At 35.8% G+C, this 20,936-nt stretch overlaps 2 protein-coding genes across 2 annotated transcripts; both read left to right on the top strand.

Annotated features, from left to right (window-relative positions):
- Positions 1–1,040: 1,040 nt before the first annotated feature.
- LOC128207319 (uncharacterized) lies at positions 1,041–2,456 on the top strand. The gene has a single exon (XM_052910169.1). The coding sequence runs from the start codon at positions 1,091–1,093 to the stop codon at positions 2,339–2,341; it is 1,251 nt and encodes a 416-aa protein (XP_052766129.1). The 5' UTR covers positions 1,041–1,090; the 3' UTR covers positions 2,342–2,456.
- An 11,140-nt stretch (positions 2,457–13,596) lies between these two features.
- Positions 13,597–20,703, top strand: LOC128208651 (ovochymase-like). Its single transcript, XM_052912199.1, has 6 exons — positions 13,597–13,877; positions 16,380–16,470; positions 17,788–17,896; positions 19,127–19,198; positions 20,130–20,275; positions 20,524–20,703. The coding sequence occupies exons 1-6, from the start codon at positions 13,597–13,599 to the stop codon at positions 20,701–20,703; spliced, it is 879 nt and encodes a 292-aa protein (XP_052768159.1).
- The last annotated feature ends 233 nt before the right edge of the window (positions 20,704–20,936 follow it).

The raw sequence follows: 20,936 nt of genomic DNA, 5'->3' as shown, positions 1-20,936 counted from the left end.
GGGGAGGCAGATGCGCCCCCCCCCCCTACATTAATCCGCTATTGAAAGCTCTCCACGCACAAATAGCTTCAATTATCTCTTCGTCTCTGTTTTCTCTTCCGCAACAAGCAACATCAGACCATTATCTCGGTCTGGTAAGTTTATGAGTAAATAGATCAGCAAATAATTCTACTTTCTGGTTACGTTAATTACAAAGGGAAATTTGCCACATATCAGTTACGCAGTTTAAACTTGTCACAGCAATGGCGGTTCTTAAATATGTGAATTGTAATATTTAAAGCTATGTTTTCTTTGTGACGGATTATTTAAATTGTCATCACCGTGGAATGGTTACAATGATATTGATTGTTTTAACACAGAATGGACTTTAAATAAACAGTTATTTCACTATAAGAACAAAACATGGCCTCCAAAGATTCATCTATTTACATGGGATCTGACCTGATTCACGACTATAGTTGCTCCAAGTGCGAGGAAAATGACCTTAACACTGAAGCACTGCACTTCTGTCCACAGTGTGAACACTATCTGTGTGGCAAATGTGTAAGAAATCATTGGGCGTATTTCAAGGAGCACGTTGTGTATGGGCGTGGAGAAATTCAAAAGTGGGCGGGGTTCTCCATTGATATATGTGAACAGCATGGCAAAGAGCTGGAGGTCCACTGTGATGACCACCAGGAATTTTGCTGCAGTGTTTGTGTGGCCCTTAACCACAGGTGAGAGTTAAACCACGGGTGATTACCAATCTAAATATAATCTTAACAATGTTACATGTAGCTGGACACCTTTTCTCTGCTTTTCACCATTCTGTGTGCTTGTAGGGTTTAACGATTTTAAAGGAAAATAAATATAATAGGTTTTATTGCCCATAAAGTAAAGAAAAAATAAAGTAGAAATGCATGCAATATTGCAGGAATATGTTGATAAACAGAAATGCATCATTTTCTTCCTTTCCTGAAATGGTGAAAGCCATTAAATAAATGAGTACATAATTTCCAGGGTGTGTAACAGCACCAGTCACCTCTCTGACCTGGCCAAGGGCTTCCTGAAGACAAAAAGGTTCAAGCAGCTGCCAGCAGCAGTGGACAAGATGAGGAACAGGCTGAATGAGCTCAAGACTGATAGGATGAAATACCAAGACTCACTGAAAGACTCCTACAAGAACATCCTGGTTGAAATCAAGGCGCTCCGCAAAGAAATAAACCAGATCTTAGACAAGCTGGAGAAGAAGACAGTTGAACAGTTGGATAGCATGATGGAAGATTTAGAGAAGTCTATAAAAGATGATTTAGAAGCCTGTGGCCATATGGATGACCAACTCAAGACCTTAATTGAGAAGCTCCATCAGGCAACTGGCAAAAACAAGGACACCATACCTTACATTGGATTCAGAAAATGCCAGTCTATACTGAGTGAAGCGAATTGTCTTGTGCAAGAAATAAGAGTAAAAGAAGAAATGAAGTTCAAATCTGATGAAAGTGTATTGCCATTTCTGAGAAACCTAAAGCGCTTTGACATTGTTGAAAGTGTTTTTACTTATGTGTATAGGGTTCAGGGTTTAAGTCATTATAAGGTAAGAATAAAGAAGGACAAGAACAATTGCAGTATTAAAGGTGTATGTGGGTTGGCTAATGGAGAGATGGTTATTGCTGATTATAACAACCTAAGAGTGAAGCTTCTGAACAGGCAGTATGCGGTCATTGACCACTGTGATCTGCCTTCTACTCCTCAACACTTGTGTCACACCACAGACAATGTTATAGCAGTAGCTGTAAGTGACTTCACTACTATAAATGAGGTCCACTTCCTCACAGTGACCAAAGGAAAGATACAAGCAATGAGAAAGTTCACCACAGACCATTGCTGTCATTCCATTGCTCACCACAAGGGCCACCTATATGTGGGCTCCAGTGATGGCCTGTACCTATATTCTATGGATGGAAGACTCCTTAAGACGATATATGAAGCCTTGTCTTGTGTAAGGACAGTGTACAGTTGTGCTGTCTCTCCTAGTGGGAAGAGAATATATGTTACAAATGATTATATCTCTAAATTATTAACACTTGATAAAACCGGTCAAGTGTTATTTACAGTAGAATACCCTGACCTAAAAAATCCAACTGGACTATTTGTCAGCCCCATCGACTATGTGTTTGTGTGTGGGCGGGGGTCTATCGCTGTTGTGCAGGTAGACATGGAGGGGAAACAGAAGGTGGCCACAGTGGCAAGTGAGGCTGATGGCATTATTTGCCCTCAGTCAGTTTGGTTTAGTGGACAAACCTCAACTCTCATTGTTGGGAATTATGAGGATGACGACATAACTGTTATCCAATTGTGTTGAATTAGAACTACAGCATCAGATTCTGGTATGCAAAAACGAACCTTGATAGAAGATGTGTACGAGTGTTTCCCCCTTTGTTTAATCTAGTATGGTAGGCATTGTTTGTTAAATGTAAGCACTGTTTTCTAGAAGTTGTTATAAGCTAATAAATCATATCAACATTGTGTATTATTTCTTGTATAAATGTTGTATAGAAATGGAAAATATTATTTTTTGGCAGTAATAATGTGTCGTATATATATATATTTAATGTATAAATATTCGACTAAGCAAGGACGTCTTAGCTATTTGTCTGTGTGGGATTTATTACTGTCTAATCGAATTATAGGATATCGAGCGGGAAACTAATTGCCTAGACTATTCGTGAAACTGTCCTCTGCTTTTATAAGAGTATTTAACTTTTAAAAAGGTCTCAAGGTTTCGACAATATTGTTAAATTTCATTTTTCATTGGTAAGGAATTGCTGTTGTGTTGACATAAAAGATAGTAAAACTGATTTTAACAAGCGGATCAAAGTGGGGAGGTGAGGGGAACACCTGTATCTTCCCGAACCCCTCAATTTTCTGATTAACCATTTATTTCATTAATCGTAGAAAACCAGAGAATTTGAGAATAGAATTATCCCATCCCTTATAAAACGTTTCAAGAGCCAGATTAATCCGGATATTTGGAAAGAGGTGGTGAAAGAACGTGTGCGTCCTGTAACGTCAACTCCTAGATTCGCTACTTATATTGTCAACGAAATAGATAAATGTTTATTTATATTCAACAGAGTATAAAGGTATCCTATACAAAAGATGTGAAAATTTGACCCCATATTATTTTTTAATGAAATGAAAGTTAGCGTCGGTTGTACGGTTAGGGCAGATGTCAGTGCAATCACTTCTCACCAAGGCAATCCTGGTTTGATTTACAGCCAGGGCGCATGTAAGCTTGGTTGGTGGCCATTAATTGGACAAGTGGATATCTCCGAATTCTCCGGTATTCAATGACAAGACATACTCTTGTGTAGCATAGAGCCAGTGAATCACTAGAGAGAACGTAGCAAACGTTATTATTACATTCTTCACAATCGATTTAAAAATAAATAATGTTTAAACTAAGTGCTTAATGTGTAGAAGAAAAAATCTAAACATTTTACCACGAATAATACGTGTTTTTTTCACATTGAAGAGTTGCAAATGTGGTCGTTCAATGAAATAAACAACAAATATTACAACGACTTAAGTCATTAAGTTTTCATGTCATCCAATTTCGAATATAGGTTATATTTATTTATTGAAAAAAATGAAACTGAAATATCAATTAAAATCCAGTAAAATTTGCCTAAACAGGCTAAGCTCTTAGTTTCGAAATAGATGTAATAACAATTCAGAAATCGTCTTTCGAAAAAAGCGTTTGTACGATACGCGCGATGTAATGGTTAAAAGACGTCGACTAAGCATGGATAATTGGATTGGTTTTGTAAATGTCTTATCGGATTGTAGGATATCAAGCAGGGGAATATGAGACTATTCGTAAAACCGATCCTTACCTCTACATAAGAGGTAGTAAATCGCTTTAAAAAAGTTTGTTATTCTTGTTTTCACAAGCGGATCCATGGGTTGCGGAGAGCACCCGGGTCTTCCGTTCACCCCCATATTAAAATTTAGAATCTCCAAAATTAAAACTTCATGTCATTGTAAGAATATGCCTAGATTCACGACCATGTACATTTTTATTCTAAATGTAGCACCAACCCCACAAATAAACTTTACAGCTTGAATAATCTGGAAGGTGTATCTCCTTTTATTCCAATTTTTAGAAACCGCAACTTGTGTTGTAAACGAAATAGATCTATGTTTATTTTTACTTAGCGTAGTATTAAGATGTCCTTTGTGTAGTGGTATGACTTGTTGTTGCCGGGTGACCTAGAATAAGTTTGGTATCAATTAAAACGTAAAAATTATATCAATTCAACTATGACACTAGAAAAGGCCCTTTTCACTTTAAATAAAATGCAGCATTGGTCGTTTCACTTCCGGTTTCATTATAATACAAGAACAAAAAACAACTTCACTAACTGTCAATTATTTAAATATGTACTAAGTATTATGTTTTAGGTGTTTTGTTTGCAATTATTTAATTTGTTGTATAATAAGTATGAGCGAGCAGATTTCTTTTAATTGGTATCAAAAATACAAAGGGTGACCAGGCATGAATGAATAAAATCCCGTTTTTAAAACATATTAAATTATTAACAATTTTGCTAAACAGGAATGTACCGTTTTAATAGTGAGTCTCCTCTTTACCTTTACCTCATTATAGCTTTACCTCATTATAGTTTTACCTCATTATAGTTTTACCTCATTATAGCTTTACCTCATTATAGTTTTTAGTTTTACCTCATTATAGTTTTACCTCATTATAGTTTTACATCATTATAGTTTTACATCATTATAGCTTTACCTCATTATAGTTTTACCTCATTATAGTTTTACCTCATTATAGTTGGTATATTTTTGTGAAAATTTAATAGGTTGTTTATGCACACACATACCTCCCCTTCTGTTTAATTAATAGCTACGTGAATCTAGTGCACGCAGCTATGTCAAACGCCATCAGGTCGTCTGCAAACAGAATACCGCCAGGTAGAAACGGCATCCTCGGCTACTCACTTAGTGGTCTCATGTAATGTCAGGCAGCTTGGACACGATCTGCAGTAATCTTCTTCGCTGTATGCATGTCGCCTTTGTTTTTCTGGCCACTGAACGATGAAACAAATTTCCATCTGTTATTCTGATTTTATAACCAAACTTTAAATACCCCTGTTTACACTGTGAATCGACTACCCCAGAGAATCTTCCTCGATGTTGAGGGCGTAGAGAGTATCTATCCGTACTATCTGACACAGGCCAGAATCGGAGCGGCCTATATCCTCGTGTAGGAATTATAAGCTGGATAAATTGTCATTTGACTTTTTGTTTTGTTCCATGTCTTGGCGTTTACCATGTACCATTAGACTGGGTTTATGTTCAAATTTTTAGCTACTGGGCTTTTTTTTCTTTCACAGGGTGTTTTATTTGAGTTTATTGAGATTTATGTGTCTGTTGAAGTAAAGAAACAACTAATTTATTGTCTCTTGAGTTATTAATTTACTTATACATTGTCAACATTTAATACGTTAAAATGTTTTAAACAAGCTTGTTATATTTTCAAAAAGGTTATCATAAAGTTTTAAAAGTACATGCTCAAGTATTCAAACAGTCTTCCAAAAATATGTAAGAGTTCGTCGTAAAGTGTTCAATTATACGTCGTAAAAGGTACTTAAAGTAGTCTTAACGTGTCCAAAAAGTGTTTTTAAAATATAAATCTTAAGATGTGTAAGAAGTGTTCAAGTAGTTGTTGTAAACCACGTCGAATAGCGTTCAGAAAGAAGTCATTGTGTCTTCAAATGATTGTTGACGAATTTGTTAACATCCGTGGTAGAGTTAATATTTAAGACATATTACACCACTGAGGGTCATATGACATTATAAGGACCGGACAGTCAGCCACCGAAAGTGTATATGGACCGAGACGTCAGCCGAGGTCCATTCACCTTCGGGGGCTGACTGGCCGGTCCTTATAATGTCATATGGCCCGAAGTGGTGTGTAAATATTTGTTATATTATACCGAACATTTCATATTGCCATTCAATATTTTTAAAGCGCTTTAAATGTGTTTAATTGAAGAAAGATAATAATGTTAACTTGCGACAATTTTTCGCCGTTGTGAAAATATCAAGCCGCACTAACCAGTTGTATGACGTCAGCGGTCCATATAACGTTTTTGGCAAGGTCCGGACCGGCCAAAAATATAATATGGACGGATGGCGTCATAAAACAGGATGATTATTAGAATACAGTGATAGACCGACCGATCGTCTTTATATGTACAAAGAAGTGACACATTTATGTAAGGTATAATATATCGAAATATTTTCATGGAGTATTTAAAATGTCGTCTTAGAGTGTGCCATTGAACTGCACATAACCACATCCTACAACTGAATTGTGTTGCGCATAAATTACAGAATGAGTTATTGTATTTCTTCGAGTATTATTGACGATACTTTTTTCTAACTTCTATTAGTAAAAACAATCAAATGTGTAAATATTTTGAATATCACTGTGATTTAACAAAAATTTTATCATAAGCGCAATCCAGTATCCAGTATGGTGTCAAAATAAACGTTTCTAGAACATTGACAGGTATATTATCTCCTTCGCAACAGAGTTTGTTACTTTATCCCTTTAAAAACATCGTATAGTCTTCAAAAAGTGTTTACAAAGTATTCGTAAAGGACATCGTATCGTTTCCTAATAGTAGTTTAAAGTGCTTAAGAAGTTGTTGTAAATGTCGTCGGACAGTGTTAAAAAATAGTTATTGTGTGTTTAATAGATGTGTGTTTAGTTTGCAAAAAAGTGTCGTAAAGTTGGGATATACAAATAAGATCATAGGGTGTTTAAGATGTCGTCTTAGAATGCACCATAGAACTTCTTACAGTTGACTTTTGTTGCTTCGTGTTTTATGAAAATGCATTTTTTTCTCACTTATGTGGGTGAATACAATCAAATTTTACAACTGTTTGTATATCACTTTGAAAAACAAGACTTAGTACTTTAACGTAAGCACAAATGACATATCCAGATCGATGTCAAAGAAAATAGTTCTAGAACACTGACAGGTATATGTTCTCCTTCGCCACAAAATGCATGTTTGTTTCTTTATTACTTTAAATTTATCATGTTTGTTTATATATTGACAACACATTTTTAAAGGTACTGTACTCCGTATGATGAAATAGCGAAAAAAAGTTATTATCGAAACTTACATAAACTTAGTATCAATGTGTACAATGCATTGACCCTTACTAAGTGAAGTACCACATTGATTACAATTAATTTAATTTTCGCATTTTTTTCGTATTTTTCTATGAAAAAATATAACAAGGTATGTCTACCTAGTAGAATTCATTCCTTATGCGTGATTGGCTAGTCGATGTTATCACGTGATATGACCATGTTAGGTATATAGCTTAAATATTCAAATTGTTTGGAGTAAGCCTCCGTAGCACAGTGGATACAGCACTGGACTGCAATTTTGGCGACACCGGTTCGAGCACGGTCTTCGACTAAAAAAATTTACATTTTGGTATGGTTTTTTTAAAAATTATGGTATCAAAAGTTAAACGTTTAATTGAATATTTTCCCTTAAATTGGTTACAGAATTATTTTTTGTGCCAATCTGGTGTACAGTCCCTTTAAGATTCAGTGTAGTACAAGTTCTACATTTTATAATTATCCAATGTTTTATTTTTACTGATGGTAAGAATGGGTTAACACTTTTTAATTACTACTGTTAAAATAGTTCATTGCTAGTGGATGAGGAAAGAATTGCTATAGCAACTGTTCAAGGATTTAAACTAGTTCATATGCGAATAATCTCGCACTTCTCCAAATATTTATTAATAATTTCAAACTAATGAACATATATATGTCTCATCTGTGATTTTATGGTGACTTGTTAATGAACCTATAAACATTATTCTCTAAATTCATGTTAAAACTTAATCATCAGACAAAATGTTTGCTACTTTACCGGTAAAAGGTGTTGCTGCCGGTCAATAGTCGTCTTTGAGTCCGATCGTATCAGTTGGTTTTAATTGGATTTATTGTAATATAATTTTGTTTTTAATTATGAAAATATCGGATTTATGGAAGATAACAGAAGTATTTGCCTAAGGGATAGAAAAGTAGACAAACGTAATTATATTATAGATGGTTACAAATTTAAAATAAATAATTAAACGGTTTGTTTGCTGTTACACTAAAAAATGACAGGCGTCATTAGTATTTTTAAAACAAATTTTATACGAAAACTAACTTATGTTATTGATATCTCAAAACAACTTTTTGGTTGAACACTAGCCATTACATACGTGTGAATAATGTGGAATTTTTTATATTTTCAGTTTTTATTTCTGACAGAGAAGCAACATACATAAGCCTTAGTCGAGAAGTTCTGGTTCCTGCACTAAAGCCTTAGTCGAGAATTTCTGGTTCCTGCCATAAAGCCTTAATCGAAAATTTCTGGTTTCTGCACTAAAGCCTTAGTCGAGAAGTTCTTGTTCCTGTACTAAAACCTTAGTCGAGAAGTTCTGGTTCCTGCACTTCAGCATTAGTCGGGAAGTTCGGGTTCCTGCACTAAAGCTTTAGTCGAGAAGTTCGGGTTCCTGCACTAATGCCTTATTGGAGAAGTTCTGGTTTCTGTACTTAAGCCTTAGTCGAGAAGTCCTGCTTCCTGTACAAAAGCCTTAGTCGAGAAGTTCTGGTTCCTGCACTAAAGCCTTATTCGAAAAGTTGTGGTTCCTGCACTTAAGTCTTTTTCGAAAAGTTGTGGTTCCTACATTAAAGTCTTAGTCGAGAAGTTCCGGTTCCTCTACTTAAGCCTTAGTCGAGAAGTTCTAGTTCCTGCACTAAAGCCTTAGTCGAAAGGTTCTGGTTCCTGCACTAAAGCCTTAGTCGAGAAGTTCTGATTCCTGCACTAAAGCCTTAGTCGAGAAGTGCTGATTCCTGCACTAAAACCTTAGTCGAGACGTTCTGATTCCTGCACTAAAGCCTTAGTCGAGAGGTTCTGATTCCTGCACTAAAGCCTTAGTCGAGAAGTTCTGATTCCTGCACTAAAGCCTTACTCGAGAAGTTCTGGTTCCTGCATTAAAGCTTTAGTCGAGAAGTTCTGGTTCCTGCACTAAAGCCTTAGTCGAGAGGTTCTGATTCCTGCACTAAAGCCTTAGTCGAGAAGTTCTGGTTCCTGCACTTAAGCCTTAGTCGAGAAGTTCTGGTTCCTGCACTAAACCCTTAGTCGAGAAGTTCTGATTCCTGCACTAAAACCTTAGTCGAGAGGTTCTGATTCCTGCACATAAGCCTTAGTCGAGAGGATCTGATTCCTGTACTAAAGCCTTAGTCGAGAAGTTCTGATTCCTGCACTAAAGCCTTAGTCGAGAGGTTCTGGTTCCTGCACTAAAGCCTTAGTCGAGAAGTTCTGGTTCCTGCACTTAAGCCTTAGTCGAGAAGTTCTGGTTCCTGCACTAAAGCCTTAGTCGAGAGGTTCCGGTTCCTGCACTAAAGCCTTAGTCGAGAGGTTCTGGTTCCTACACTAACGCCTTAGTCGAGAGGTTCTGATTCCTGCACTAACGCCTTAGTCGAGAAGTTCTGGTTCCTGCACTAACGCCTTATTGGAGAAGTTCTGGTTCCTGTACTAAAGCCTTAGTCGAGATGTCCTGATTCCTGTACTAAAGCCTTAGTCGAGAAGTTCTGGTTCCTGCACTAAAGCCTTAATCGAGAATATCTTGTTCCTGCACTAAAGCCTTAGTCGAGAGGTTCTGATTCCTGCACTAAAGTCTTAGTCGAGAAGTTCCGGTTCCTCTAATTCAGCCTAAGTCGAGAAGTTCTAGTTCCTGCACTAAAGCTTTAGTCGAAAGGTTCTGGTTCCTGCACTAATGCCTTAGTCGAGAAGTACTGTTTCCTGCACTAAAGCCTTAGTCGAGAAGTGCTGATTCCTGCACTAAAGCCCTAGTCGAGAGGTTCCGGTTCCTACACTAAAGCCTTAGTCGAGAGGTTCTGATTCCTGCACTAAAACCTTAGTCGAGAAGTTCTGATTCCTGCACTAAAGCCTTAGTCGAGAAGTTCTGGTTCCTGCACTAAAGCCTTAGTCGAGAAGTTCTGGTTCCTGCACTAAAGCCTTAGTCGAGAGGTTCTGATTCCTGCACTAAAGCCTTAGTCGAGAAGTTCTGGTTCCTGCACTAAAGCCTTAGTCGAGAGGTTCTGATTCCTGCACTAAAGTCTTAGTCGAGAAGTTCCGGTTCCTCTAATTCAGCCTAAGTCGAGAAGTTCTAGTTCCTGCACTAAAGCTTTAGTCGAAAGGTTCTGGTTCCTGCACTAATGCCTTAGTCGAGAAGTACTGTTTCCTGCACTAAAGCCTTAGTCGAGAAGTGCTGATTCCTGCACTAAAGCCTTAGTCGAGAGGTTCCGGTTCCTACACTAACGCCTTAGTCGAGAGGTTCTGATTCCTGCACTAAAACCTTAGTCGAGAAGTTCTGATTTCTGCACTAAAGCCTTAGTCGAGAAGTTCTGGTTCCTGCACTAAAGCCTTAGTCGAGAAGTTCTGGTTCCTGCACTAAAACCTTAGTCGAGAAGTTCTTGTTCCTGCACTTAAGCCTTAGTCGAGAAGTTCCGGTTCCTGCACTAAAGCCTTAGTAAAGAAATTCTGATTCCTGCACTTAAGCCTTAGTCGAGAGGTTCTGATTCCTGCACTAAAGCCTTAGTCGAGAGGTTCTGGTTCCTGCACTAAAGCCTTAGTCGAGTGGTTCTGGTTCCTGCACTAACGCCTTAGTCGAGAAGTTCTGGTTCCTGCACTAAAGCCTTAGTCGAGAGGTTCTTGTTCCTGTACTTACGCCTTAGTCGAGAGGTTCCGGATCCTACACTAACGCCTTAGTCGAGAGGTTCTGATTCCTGCACTAACGCCTTAGTCGAGAAGTTCTGGTTCCTGCACTAACGCCTTAGTCGAGAAGTTCTGGTTCCTGCACTAACGCCTTAGTCGAAAAGTTCCGGTTCCTGCACTAAAGCCTTAGTCGAGAGTTTCTAATTCCTGCACTAAAGCCTTAGTCGAGAAGTTCTGATTCCTTCACTAAAGCCTTAGTCGAGAAGTTCTGATTCCTGCACTTAAGCCTTAGTCGAGAAGTTCTGGTTCCTGCACATAAGCTTTAGTCGAGAAGTTCTGATTCCTGCACTAAAGCCTTAGTCGAGAAGTTCTGATTCCTGCACTAAAGCCTTAGTCGAGAAGTTCTGGTTCCTGCACTAAAGCCTTAGTCGAGAGGTTCTGGTTCCTGCACTAACGCCTTAGTCGAGAGGTTCTAATTTCAGCACTAAAGCCTTAGTCGAGAAGTTCTGGTTCCTGCACTAAAGCCTTAATCGAGAAGTTCTTGTTCCTGCACTAAAGCCTTAGTCGAGAGGTTCTGATTCCTGCACTAAAGCCTTAATCGAGAAGTTCTGGTTCCTGCACTAAAGCCTTAGTCGAGAGGTTCTGATTCCTGCACTAAAGCCTTAGTCGAGAAGTTCTGGTCCTGCACTAAAGCTTTAGTCGAGAAGTTCTGGTTCCTGCACTAAAGCTTTAGTCGAGAAGTTCTGGTTCCTGCACCAAAGCTTTAGTCGAGAAGTTCTGGTTCCTGCACTAAAGCTTTAGTCGAGATGTTTTGGTTCCTGCACTAAAGCTTTAGTCGAGAAGTTATGGTTCCTGCACTAACGCTTTAGTCGAAAGGTTCTGGTTCCTGCACTAAAGCCTTAGTCGAGGATTTCTGGTTTCTGCACAATAACTCTAGTACATGTTTTGCTCTATCATACTTTTTGTTCAAAATATTGACAAAATCTTTTTATCAACAGATTTGAAGAGAATGTATGTTTCCAAAAAGTATAAAAACATGCATAATTTTAAATTATACTTTCATATGGTAAAATGAGTTGAGATTGAAATTGAGATTTGATTTAAGTAATTTTGTGATATTTGGGCCAGAGTCAAGTGTCATATTTTTACCCTTTTTTGTCTTTATTGTGTCTTTATTGTGTCTTTATTGTGTCTTAATTGTGTCTTTATTGTGTCTTTCTTGTGTCTTTATTGTGTCATTATTGTGTCTTTATTGTTTCTTTATTGTGTCTTAATTGTGTCTTTATTGTGTCTTTATTGTGTCTTTATTGTGTCTTTATTGTGTCATTATTGTGTGGATGTGTGGACTGCTTAACATGAAATGAACTATGATCATAATGTTGTCTCTCTATTTCTGTTTTGTTTTTTAACATGCAAGATAGCAAACAAAGAAACATCTCTTATCGTATTATCATTGCGGGACATACAGTATTGACTATATTGCATTTCAAATTATACATACATTAGCAAATGAAACTATTAATATTGACAGGTTACTTTTTTGGCATTCTAGACTACCTTTAACAAAGAGGCATACACTATATCAATGAAGTCCGAGCTATTTTATAAAACTGTTAAAATATTTTATATAGAATAATGAGACAGTATTGGATTTTAGGTATTCATTAATTAAATATGTTGTATGACCCGCATTCTACTTATTATTATGGAAAATATGATGATAATATATATTTGAAGTGCTTCAGGGAAACGTTAAACTCGCGCCAAGAGGCCAATGTTGCCCTCCGGTCAAATCTAGAACATTGTTAAAGTTGAAAGATGGCTTATCTTAATAATATCTAATTACAATTTTATTGGTTTACTAATTGATTTGAGTTTTTGTTTAATAAATGTACGAAAACATCTTGGCAAACTTCATTGTGAGAGGTAACTGCAAGGTAGTCATGGAACTATTTGCGACTGTCCTGTTTCTTCTGTCGGGTCAGTTATTTATGCAACTTTTTCTGAAAATGAATGAAAAATATAGTTTTAAATACTTGTGTATGTTTGTTATAAACTCAGCGATTATATGTGTCGTGTTAATTAATTAATCAACATAATATCTTCAACACTCAATATTTGTCCGTAATTGGTTTTATTTATTAGTATGTCTTTTACATGCTGTAGACGTGTTAAAAAGTTGTTTGAAAAAACATTTTTGCCGGTTTAGATCTTTTTCTGAAACTAATTTGTTTCAACTTATAACTTTTAATTAGTTTAATGATTGGAAAGACGATACAAGTCTTGTTACAGAGTTTTGTATAACACAATTGCTTTAATACCTGTTAATATATAACAATCATTATAACCAATCATTTGTAAATAATCATATAACTATATAATATGTATAAGTAATGTACTTTTTGAACATGTATTATTTATATTATTAACTACATTGTATGCCATGTCACTTATATCATATGTTAAATCACTGAAAAGTGGAATAAAAGAGAATATAATACAGATTGAACGTTTTGAAAAAATAATTTGCCGTTCCAAAATTAATGTTTTCTGCATTTTTTTCTCTCTATTAAAAATAGTTTTGGAACGGAAATATGAAAATCTGCGATTTTTTGTCAACATTCTTAAATCACTGGTTTGCAGAGTTTTACGCCAAAAACAATCTCATTCCAGACAAAAAGTAAAAACAGTTGGGAAAACAGTAAATCTGAAAAATTGCAGCTTAAAAGCCCTGATCAATGGAAGACATGTACTACCATCTTCGAGTTAATGAGTTTTTAAAAATGCTGATATGAGATTATCGATACGAAATGAATGGCTCTCATTTATAGCGGCTGGCTGCGCGGCTGCTGGCAAACCGGTTTGGGGCAGTATTCAGTCTGTGGCAGACTCAGGATCGAATGACACCTCGCGTAACATCATTGGTGGGGAACCGGCTTTCAATGGGGAATTTCCGCATCACGTGGCAGTCTTCCTGAACTCTGAGTACAAAAGCGGTGGAATCATACTTGATGAGCGACACGTACTACTTACTGCATACTCTTTCTACTCCAAAAGAAAAGGTCAAGAAAGGTAAGCTACATGTACCAAACATTATATGCTGAACATTATATAGCGGCCTTTCTATTCTCTCGAAAAAGGGCTAATGTGTATAGCGAGGCGTTATATTTAAGTGTCATTTATTTGATCCCAACAGTACCACGTAGCAGTTGTGTTTTTTTAATTACGTAAAGTTTGTAAAGATGTCATAGCGAATTGATTTCTATCTCCGAATTCGAGGACGGATTTTATCATTTACTAGTGTAACACCGTTTTAACATATACACCGAGCCTTGTTTTGTATCGCTTTTGGGATAGCTTTGACATTGAAACAATAAACTGTTTCAAACAACGCGCAGTTACGTCCACATTAGACGATAGATTGAAGATTCGTCAGAAATGCAACATGTCTAATAGATTTAAAATTTTACTTTGGTGTTTCAGTGATATTAATCCTTGTCCTAACATGATCGTGGTCACAAATACTCGCTTCTTAAATTTTGTAACAGGGTGCTTGTAATAATCATTCAGGCACATGCATGCTTGCATTCATAATGGTTGCATGTTTATTTTTAAGCGGTAACTGGTGATTGGAAAGTGTTGAATACTCTCGTAGTATAAGAGTGAGTTTCGTATTTTGTTAATAGAAATGATAAGGGGGTGAGTCATCTTAATTTTGAAATCAACCATAACCATTTCCTCCCTTTTATCTTTCCTCGTGACTCTCTCAGTGGACCCGTTCACCTCGATGTATTTTCTTTAAAGATGCAATATTACTCCCAAATACGATTTACTTCAATTAATACATTTGTTTAAATTTACCAGTAAGGATGAATACAACAATGGTTCTTATGAAGGATTCCGAGTTAAATTTGAAAGACATGTGAAGAAAACACGGCATTTCTACATTATGAGACTACAGTAGATCGCTGTAAATCTTTTAGCATTCACCAATCATTTAATATTTTTGGGTATCCAGCTATTAAATTCACTGTTAAGATCTTGTCATTAGTTATAAATATTTTCCATAAATGCATTATTAAGCTTGTAGTTAAAGATGTATCACTCATAAATTCTGTTTGTTATACATGTGTTTGCATTGCTTTTGAATAAGAGTGGCACTTTATATACTCCAACGGAGTAAATTTATTTCAACACCGCTGTACGTATCATTCATAACGACATGGCCACAAATCTCCAGTTAAAAAAGCGCCAAAAAATCGTTCATATTATTTATTTTGTACACAAATCACATGCTTTTCGATATCAACCTATACTGCGCGTCTTTAATTCCGACCCGGTAACATGTTTACGAATATATTTGTATGATATAGTATTCTCATTAACAATATTGACCTTTGAAACATGATTTCCGCTCGTCCAAGGTATCATAAGAACAGCCATTTTGAAAAAAGGTTCAAGATTGGATACCAAGTTCGATTTGAAAGAAATGTCGTTCTGTCCAATAAGGTATAAACATCGTGTTTTCTTCACCTATCTTTCAAATCAAACTTGGTTACCTTCAAATAAAACATTTTATAACATAACTTACGGCGCATGAGTGATTTTACCCAAATTATGCAATACTTTTTATATATAACTAGTGCAATAACTATTCAAATTAGGTAACCGCACCGCAAAAAACATGTATTCATACGCGCTGTCAAAAATGTAAAAGAAACACATTGGAAACGATGTTTCAAAAGAGAAATCATGTCGGTTTCAACAAACTCAATTCCGCGAAAAACAAGGAATGGTGAAGAAGGCTGGGCTTAATCCAAACAAACACCTCCCTGACCAAGCGCCAGAAAATACCTCGCCCAGATTGAATGATAGCAATGTTCCTGCGATCCAGATTATTTATGCAAACAATAGGTACATAAACAAATTGCACCTATAAACAACTGTGGCCACATACATCCAAATCAACAAAAGGAAATGTCAAGGATCCTGTACTCCAGTTAAAATACCCACCCGTCTACTTCTTTGCAAAATTATCATTCTAGGCAGTTCGCCAACAACGCTCATGTTCACAAACTGTCACAGTCACTGATTCCACATCAACTCCCACTTTTTCTGGTGGATTTTACAACATTTATGGTTCTCCAATTTACGGAGGTAATGTCCTTGTGTACATCTATCAAAATCCATGCAGGATTTTATTTATGGAAATTATTAAACTAGTCATTTAAAAACGATCAAACCTTGACAGAGCCTCGATTTTATCGCTTTTAAATGAATTCCTTTAATAACTTTGATGCAAAAAAACACTCATTTAAGACCCCCTATGTAGTCATCCTTCTTGGTATAAACAATTGATGTAATTGTGGAAAATCTTATTTGGGAGGAAGCGTGCACCTTCAGGATAAAACTTTTATTATATATTTTAAATATGGACCTCTTAAGTATGTGAATTGAGCATGTCTACAAATATGGTAAGCCAAGGCGCCATGACCGTGTTTTCATTTATTCTTTGCCACTCGCAATGTAAACTTGGAAGATATATTATGCCGTAGCCGACCAACTTTGTTTCAGTGCCGAGGATTACACCGTCGTGGCTGGTATGTGGCGCACTGGAAAGCTGGACACGGGGTCACAAGTGCGGGGCGTGGTTGATTTCATCACGGTAATTTACTACTATCTGTATAGGGCAATGTTGCAACTTTACTTTCGCTCCGGTAAAACCATCACCATTCTTCGAAATAAGATTTGTAAAATAGTTGATTGTTAATTACGTATTCTTGAAATAGCATTTGGTTTTCTTAACTATAAACAGTTATATTATATAATTTTGATTATTAAAGAATATGCGAAAGATTATGTTATTCCTTTCAAAATTAATTCAACAAAATCTGTTTCAAGTCATTTATAAAGGGCTTGTCACGGAACGATTTGTTTAAATTTATATCATGTGATATTTTTGTGTATTAGATTATTGATACTCATTTTATGTCTGTTGAATATGTTATGTCGAATGTTCTTACTGTATTTAAATGACTTGCGATAGGAAAAAATGATAAAAGCAGTTTAGCAATACTTCTAATTCTCTACTTTATTTAAATAATGTTTTCTTCACATGATTATAAATTGTAGGGTTAACAGAACTTCAAAACTTTTATTCATCTGTGATTCTCTAAATGTATCAGACTGACTTATTATCAATGAAGTTGATTGTATAACAACAGTAGATTGTATTAAACTGAATAAGAGTCTGATAGTTTGGCTGCTGATAGTTCCATTTATTAAATTGTAAGATGTCGATGCCGTGTGACATCATGAAACTTTAACTTACCTATTAGTTTAATATTATTTATTTTTAGTATTTTGTTTCCTCAAGTTGATGTATACTTTGATACGATTCATCTTTCACGCTTTTACTTTGTTCATGATTGTTGGGATAAGATCGAGGTTGTGCACAGAAGCTGCTGTAAGCCCTCAGTAAATCTAAATTTTACTGACAGTACCCAGGCGGTACCTTACAGTCCTTGATAAACACACATAGTTTGTTTATATAGTGTATATATACTGTGATTCTTTGTGGAGTTATGTTATGTTGCTCCATGTTTCTAGTATGTGATTTTTTTGTGTTCTGTGTCTTTGGCGTTCACTCTGTGCAATTAAACAGCTTATGATAAATACTTTGGCTACTGAGCATGTTTCTGCAGTTTTTCATATGAATATTCAAATATATTGCATGCTGAAATCTTAAAAAAATATGGCATATAATTAGGTAAGTTTAAAATTTTGCACTTATTTCACTTAAAATCGGATGTTAAATGACATACTTTGACTTTATAATAAGTAAATTCAATGAGTACTTAAAATTATTACAATTATATCTAACATTGGTTTTTCTGTCATTTTATTATAATATTGGTCACTAGCCATCCACAAATCATATAGTATATGAGTAAATTATACCTGAATAATGCATTTTTTAAAGCACCCGAAGTGGAATATTGAGAGTTTCGCCGCGCCCAATATGGCCGTTTTGCGAGTGGATAGCGACTTCACCTTCAACCGATACGTTCAGCCTGCGACCCTTGTAAAAAGTAAGATTGAGCATGAAAAGTTGTTTTTTCTCCTGCCAAAATAGTTTTGCTGTTGTTCTTGTTGTTTTTTGTTGTTGTTGTTCTGGGGTGGAGGGGGGGAGGTATAATTATTAATTCATCTGGGACAGTGCGTTTTTGACCTCGATCTCTTTGCCTCTAAACGGGAGCATGTTAAAAATGGAAACTTCTATGATTGTTAACGTAGTTGTAGTTTTAGTTCAGTAGTTGCTCCCCTTCGATATAAATAAGTTTCTGCCTGAAGTATAATAAGAAATTCCTTTGTTTTAAAAAAGTGTCTTGAACTAATAAATCCTGTCTCTGTGAGTATGCCAACAACCATTGCAGATATACGTAAACAAAAAATTAGGGCAATCGCTTTGATAAAGGTAGAACCTTGGTTTCAAAACATGAACTCTGGATGTGTTCGTGTTGATGACATCTTTAGTGAGAAACCAATTAATGAAGCGTACAAATTCAACTGGATGTGTGAACTTAATCAATAAAAGATAACTATTCCAGTTTACTACTACTACTACTTCTACTACTACAACTGCTGCTACTACTGCTACTACTGCTACTACTACTACTACTACTACTACTACTTCTACTACTACTACTACTACTACTACTACTACTACTACTACTACTACTACTACTACTACTACTACTACTACTACTACTACTACTAATAATAATAATAATAATAATAATAATAATAACACGCTTTATTTAACGACGGAACCTAGACATATGAGAACATATATTCTTATTTTCAATATGGCCTTCAAAGTAAGGAAACAAACGAAAAAGCATTATTCTTGAAAATAGGTCATCTGTCAATGTTAAAACTAGTAGATACATTTACAGATAAAATTATTAGACATTCTGATAAGAAATGCTTTCATAATTAAACATTCACTCAATGGCACTCAAAGGACATGACTTTAAATCAAACATATACATATGTTAAAGAACATGTACAATAACTGATCATTCACACAATAAATGAAGCTTATTATTTCCTTTAAACGTTTTAAGGGTTTTCAAGGTACGTATATGTTAAGGAATGACATATTTGTAAGTACTAATACGTTTTGCATTCTGATGTTACTAAAAACAGAATCCCCTTTTTTATGCACTTATATATATAGTGATTGTAAATATATTCTACAATTATAACACAAACATATTGTCATTTGAACAAAAAGTGCAACATGTTGTTTGTTTCAGCACGTGACGAGGAAAGGCGCTTGCGAAAGATTGGCGACTGTGCCATGGTAGGCTTTGGTTGCACGAACTATGGTAAGAGTCAGGTGCAGCAGATTGAATAGAACTTATTAACATTTTGGCCTTGATCAAAGTAAGCGAAAGTGTTAATTGATTGGTCAATATTCATCCAAACATTACTCTTGACAAATTACATCATTTAAATATACAAGATTGCCGAATGTAGTATTATGCACTCGGCTGCTATTGTTTTACTTTAAACATAATTTTATCATTGTAAGACATTTCCAAACGATTGTGTCAATGGTGTAGAGTAATTGATCAACTAACAATTGACTGTATCAATAGCTGGAAATATTTAACAAATGCACGATTATTATATAATACATTATTGACCATGGCTTCCGTTTGATAATTGTCCCAGTTACAAAAAATGCATGAGAGTATGACCTTCAAAAAGCAGTGTTCCACAACATCTTATGTTGTATAATATTTATGTTTCATTATCTTAATCGATCTTGTGAGATTCCCCTTGTTGCTTTCCATTTCCGGTAAAAGTGTATAAACCGGTTCCCTATAACACTCGTTACTGCACAAGAAGTGTGTAATTAACGGTAACACGTATTGGTTTTTTGTCCAGGGAGCATTATGCCAACTATGGGGAAGACGTTACTAATGTTGTTAGAACTTGTGTCCAACCCATTTGCTTTTGTATACTCTATATCATTGTTGTAAATAACAATCACGTTGAAAGAAAAAAGGCAATAAAATATGTTTAAATCAAATCAAATCAAATCATTTCGCTGGAAAAAAAACTGTACAAATTTTAGCGGGAACGCAATTATATAGTAAAGATATAATATGTATAGTATTAAATGTATTGTTGGTTGATAAAAAAGTGTTTCTTCTTCAAATGCGACCCTTTGAAATGTTACGGCTAAACGGATCAAGAAAGAACAAAATTTGATGTTATGATTCATGTAAAAATACATTCAAAATTTCGTAGAAGAGAAGACGTTCCCGAAAAGACTTCGAAAGATCGAGGAACTTACCCTTCCAAACTACCAAACGTGCAACGCCTTTGTAGAAAAATTTGGAGGCATGTCGACGAATCAGATGTGCTCCTACAATCCTCCGAAGAGCCTGTGCCTGGTGAGCATACATTACACCCCTACGTACTGTCTATCATTATTGTATAATTAAGCTATATCAAATAGACACGAAATGGTTTGCCTAATGTGATGACGACGCGACTACGATATATATCTATAACACTCAGTGATATTCAAAATAGTGTACACTTGGTGTATTACTTATATATGACACTATATTACTAAACCCACGAAATAATTTATTCGGCTGTTCTTAAAATATATTTGCCAACTTTGCATGTTTTCCAGTTAGACGAGGGTGGAGCGTTGGTGTGCCGGAAGCCAAACACGGGCGATCAAGTGGTTATTAGTGTGGCCTCCTTTTCTATTGATCCACCTCGGGAATTCGGGTTGACGTATTATTCGCGCGTGTATCGGTTCCGGAAGTGGATAAATAGGGTGGTAGTAAGGCTAGAAGAGAGGGCATAGGTCGCATATATTCAGAGAGTGAATAAGTAGGGCGGAAGGTACTGGTAGACTTCAAGCGAGGACAGACTGTTAACGACTGACAATCCTGCGACGCACAACCAACGCTAATTTTATTATCTGGTGTAAATCTGATATTGAAATGAAAATAAAAAGCAAAATCTCTAATTCGTCTATTATTTTCGTTTAAAGTATGGAACATACTTGGCATAGTATTTACAAAAAAAATAACGATG

The sequence above is a fragment of the Mya arenaria genome, chromosome 11 (genome assembly GCF_026914265.1).
Source record: "Mya arenaria isolate MELC-2E11 chromosome 11, ASM2691426v1".
NCBI classification, from domain to species: Eukaryota; Metazoa; Mollusca; class Bivalvia; order Myida; family Myidae; genus Mya; species Mya arenaria.
This window is presented reverse-complemented; position numbering and strand designations above follow the sequence as displayed.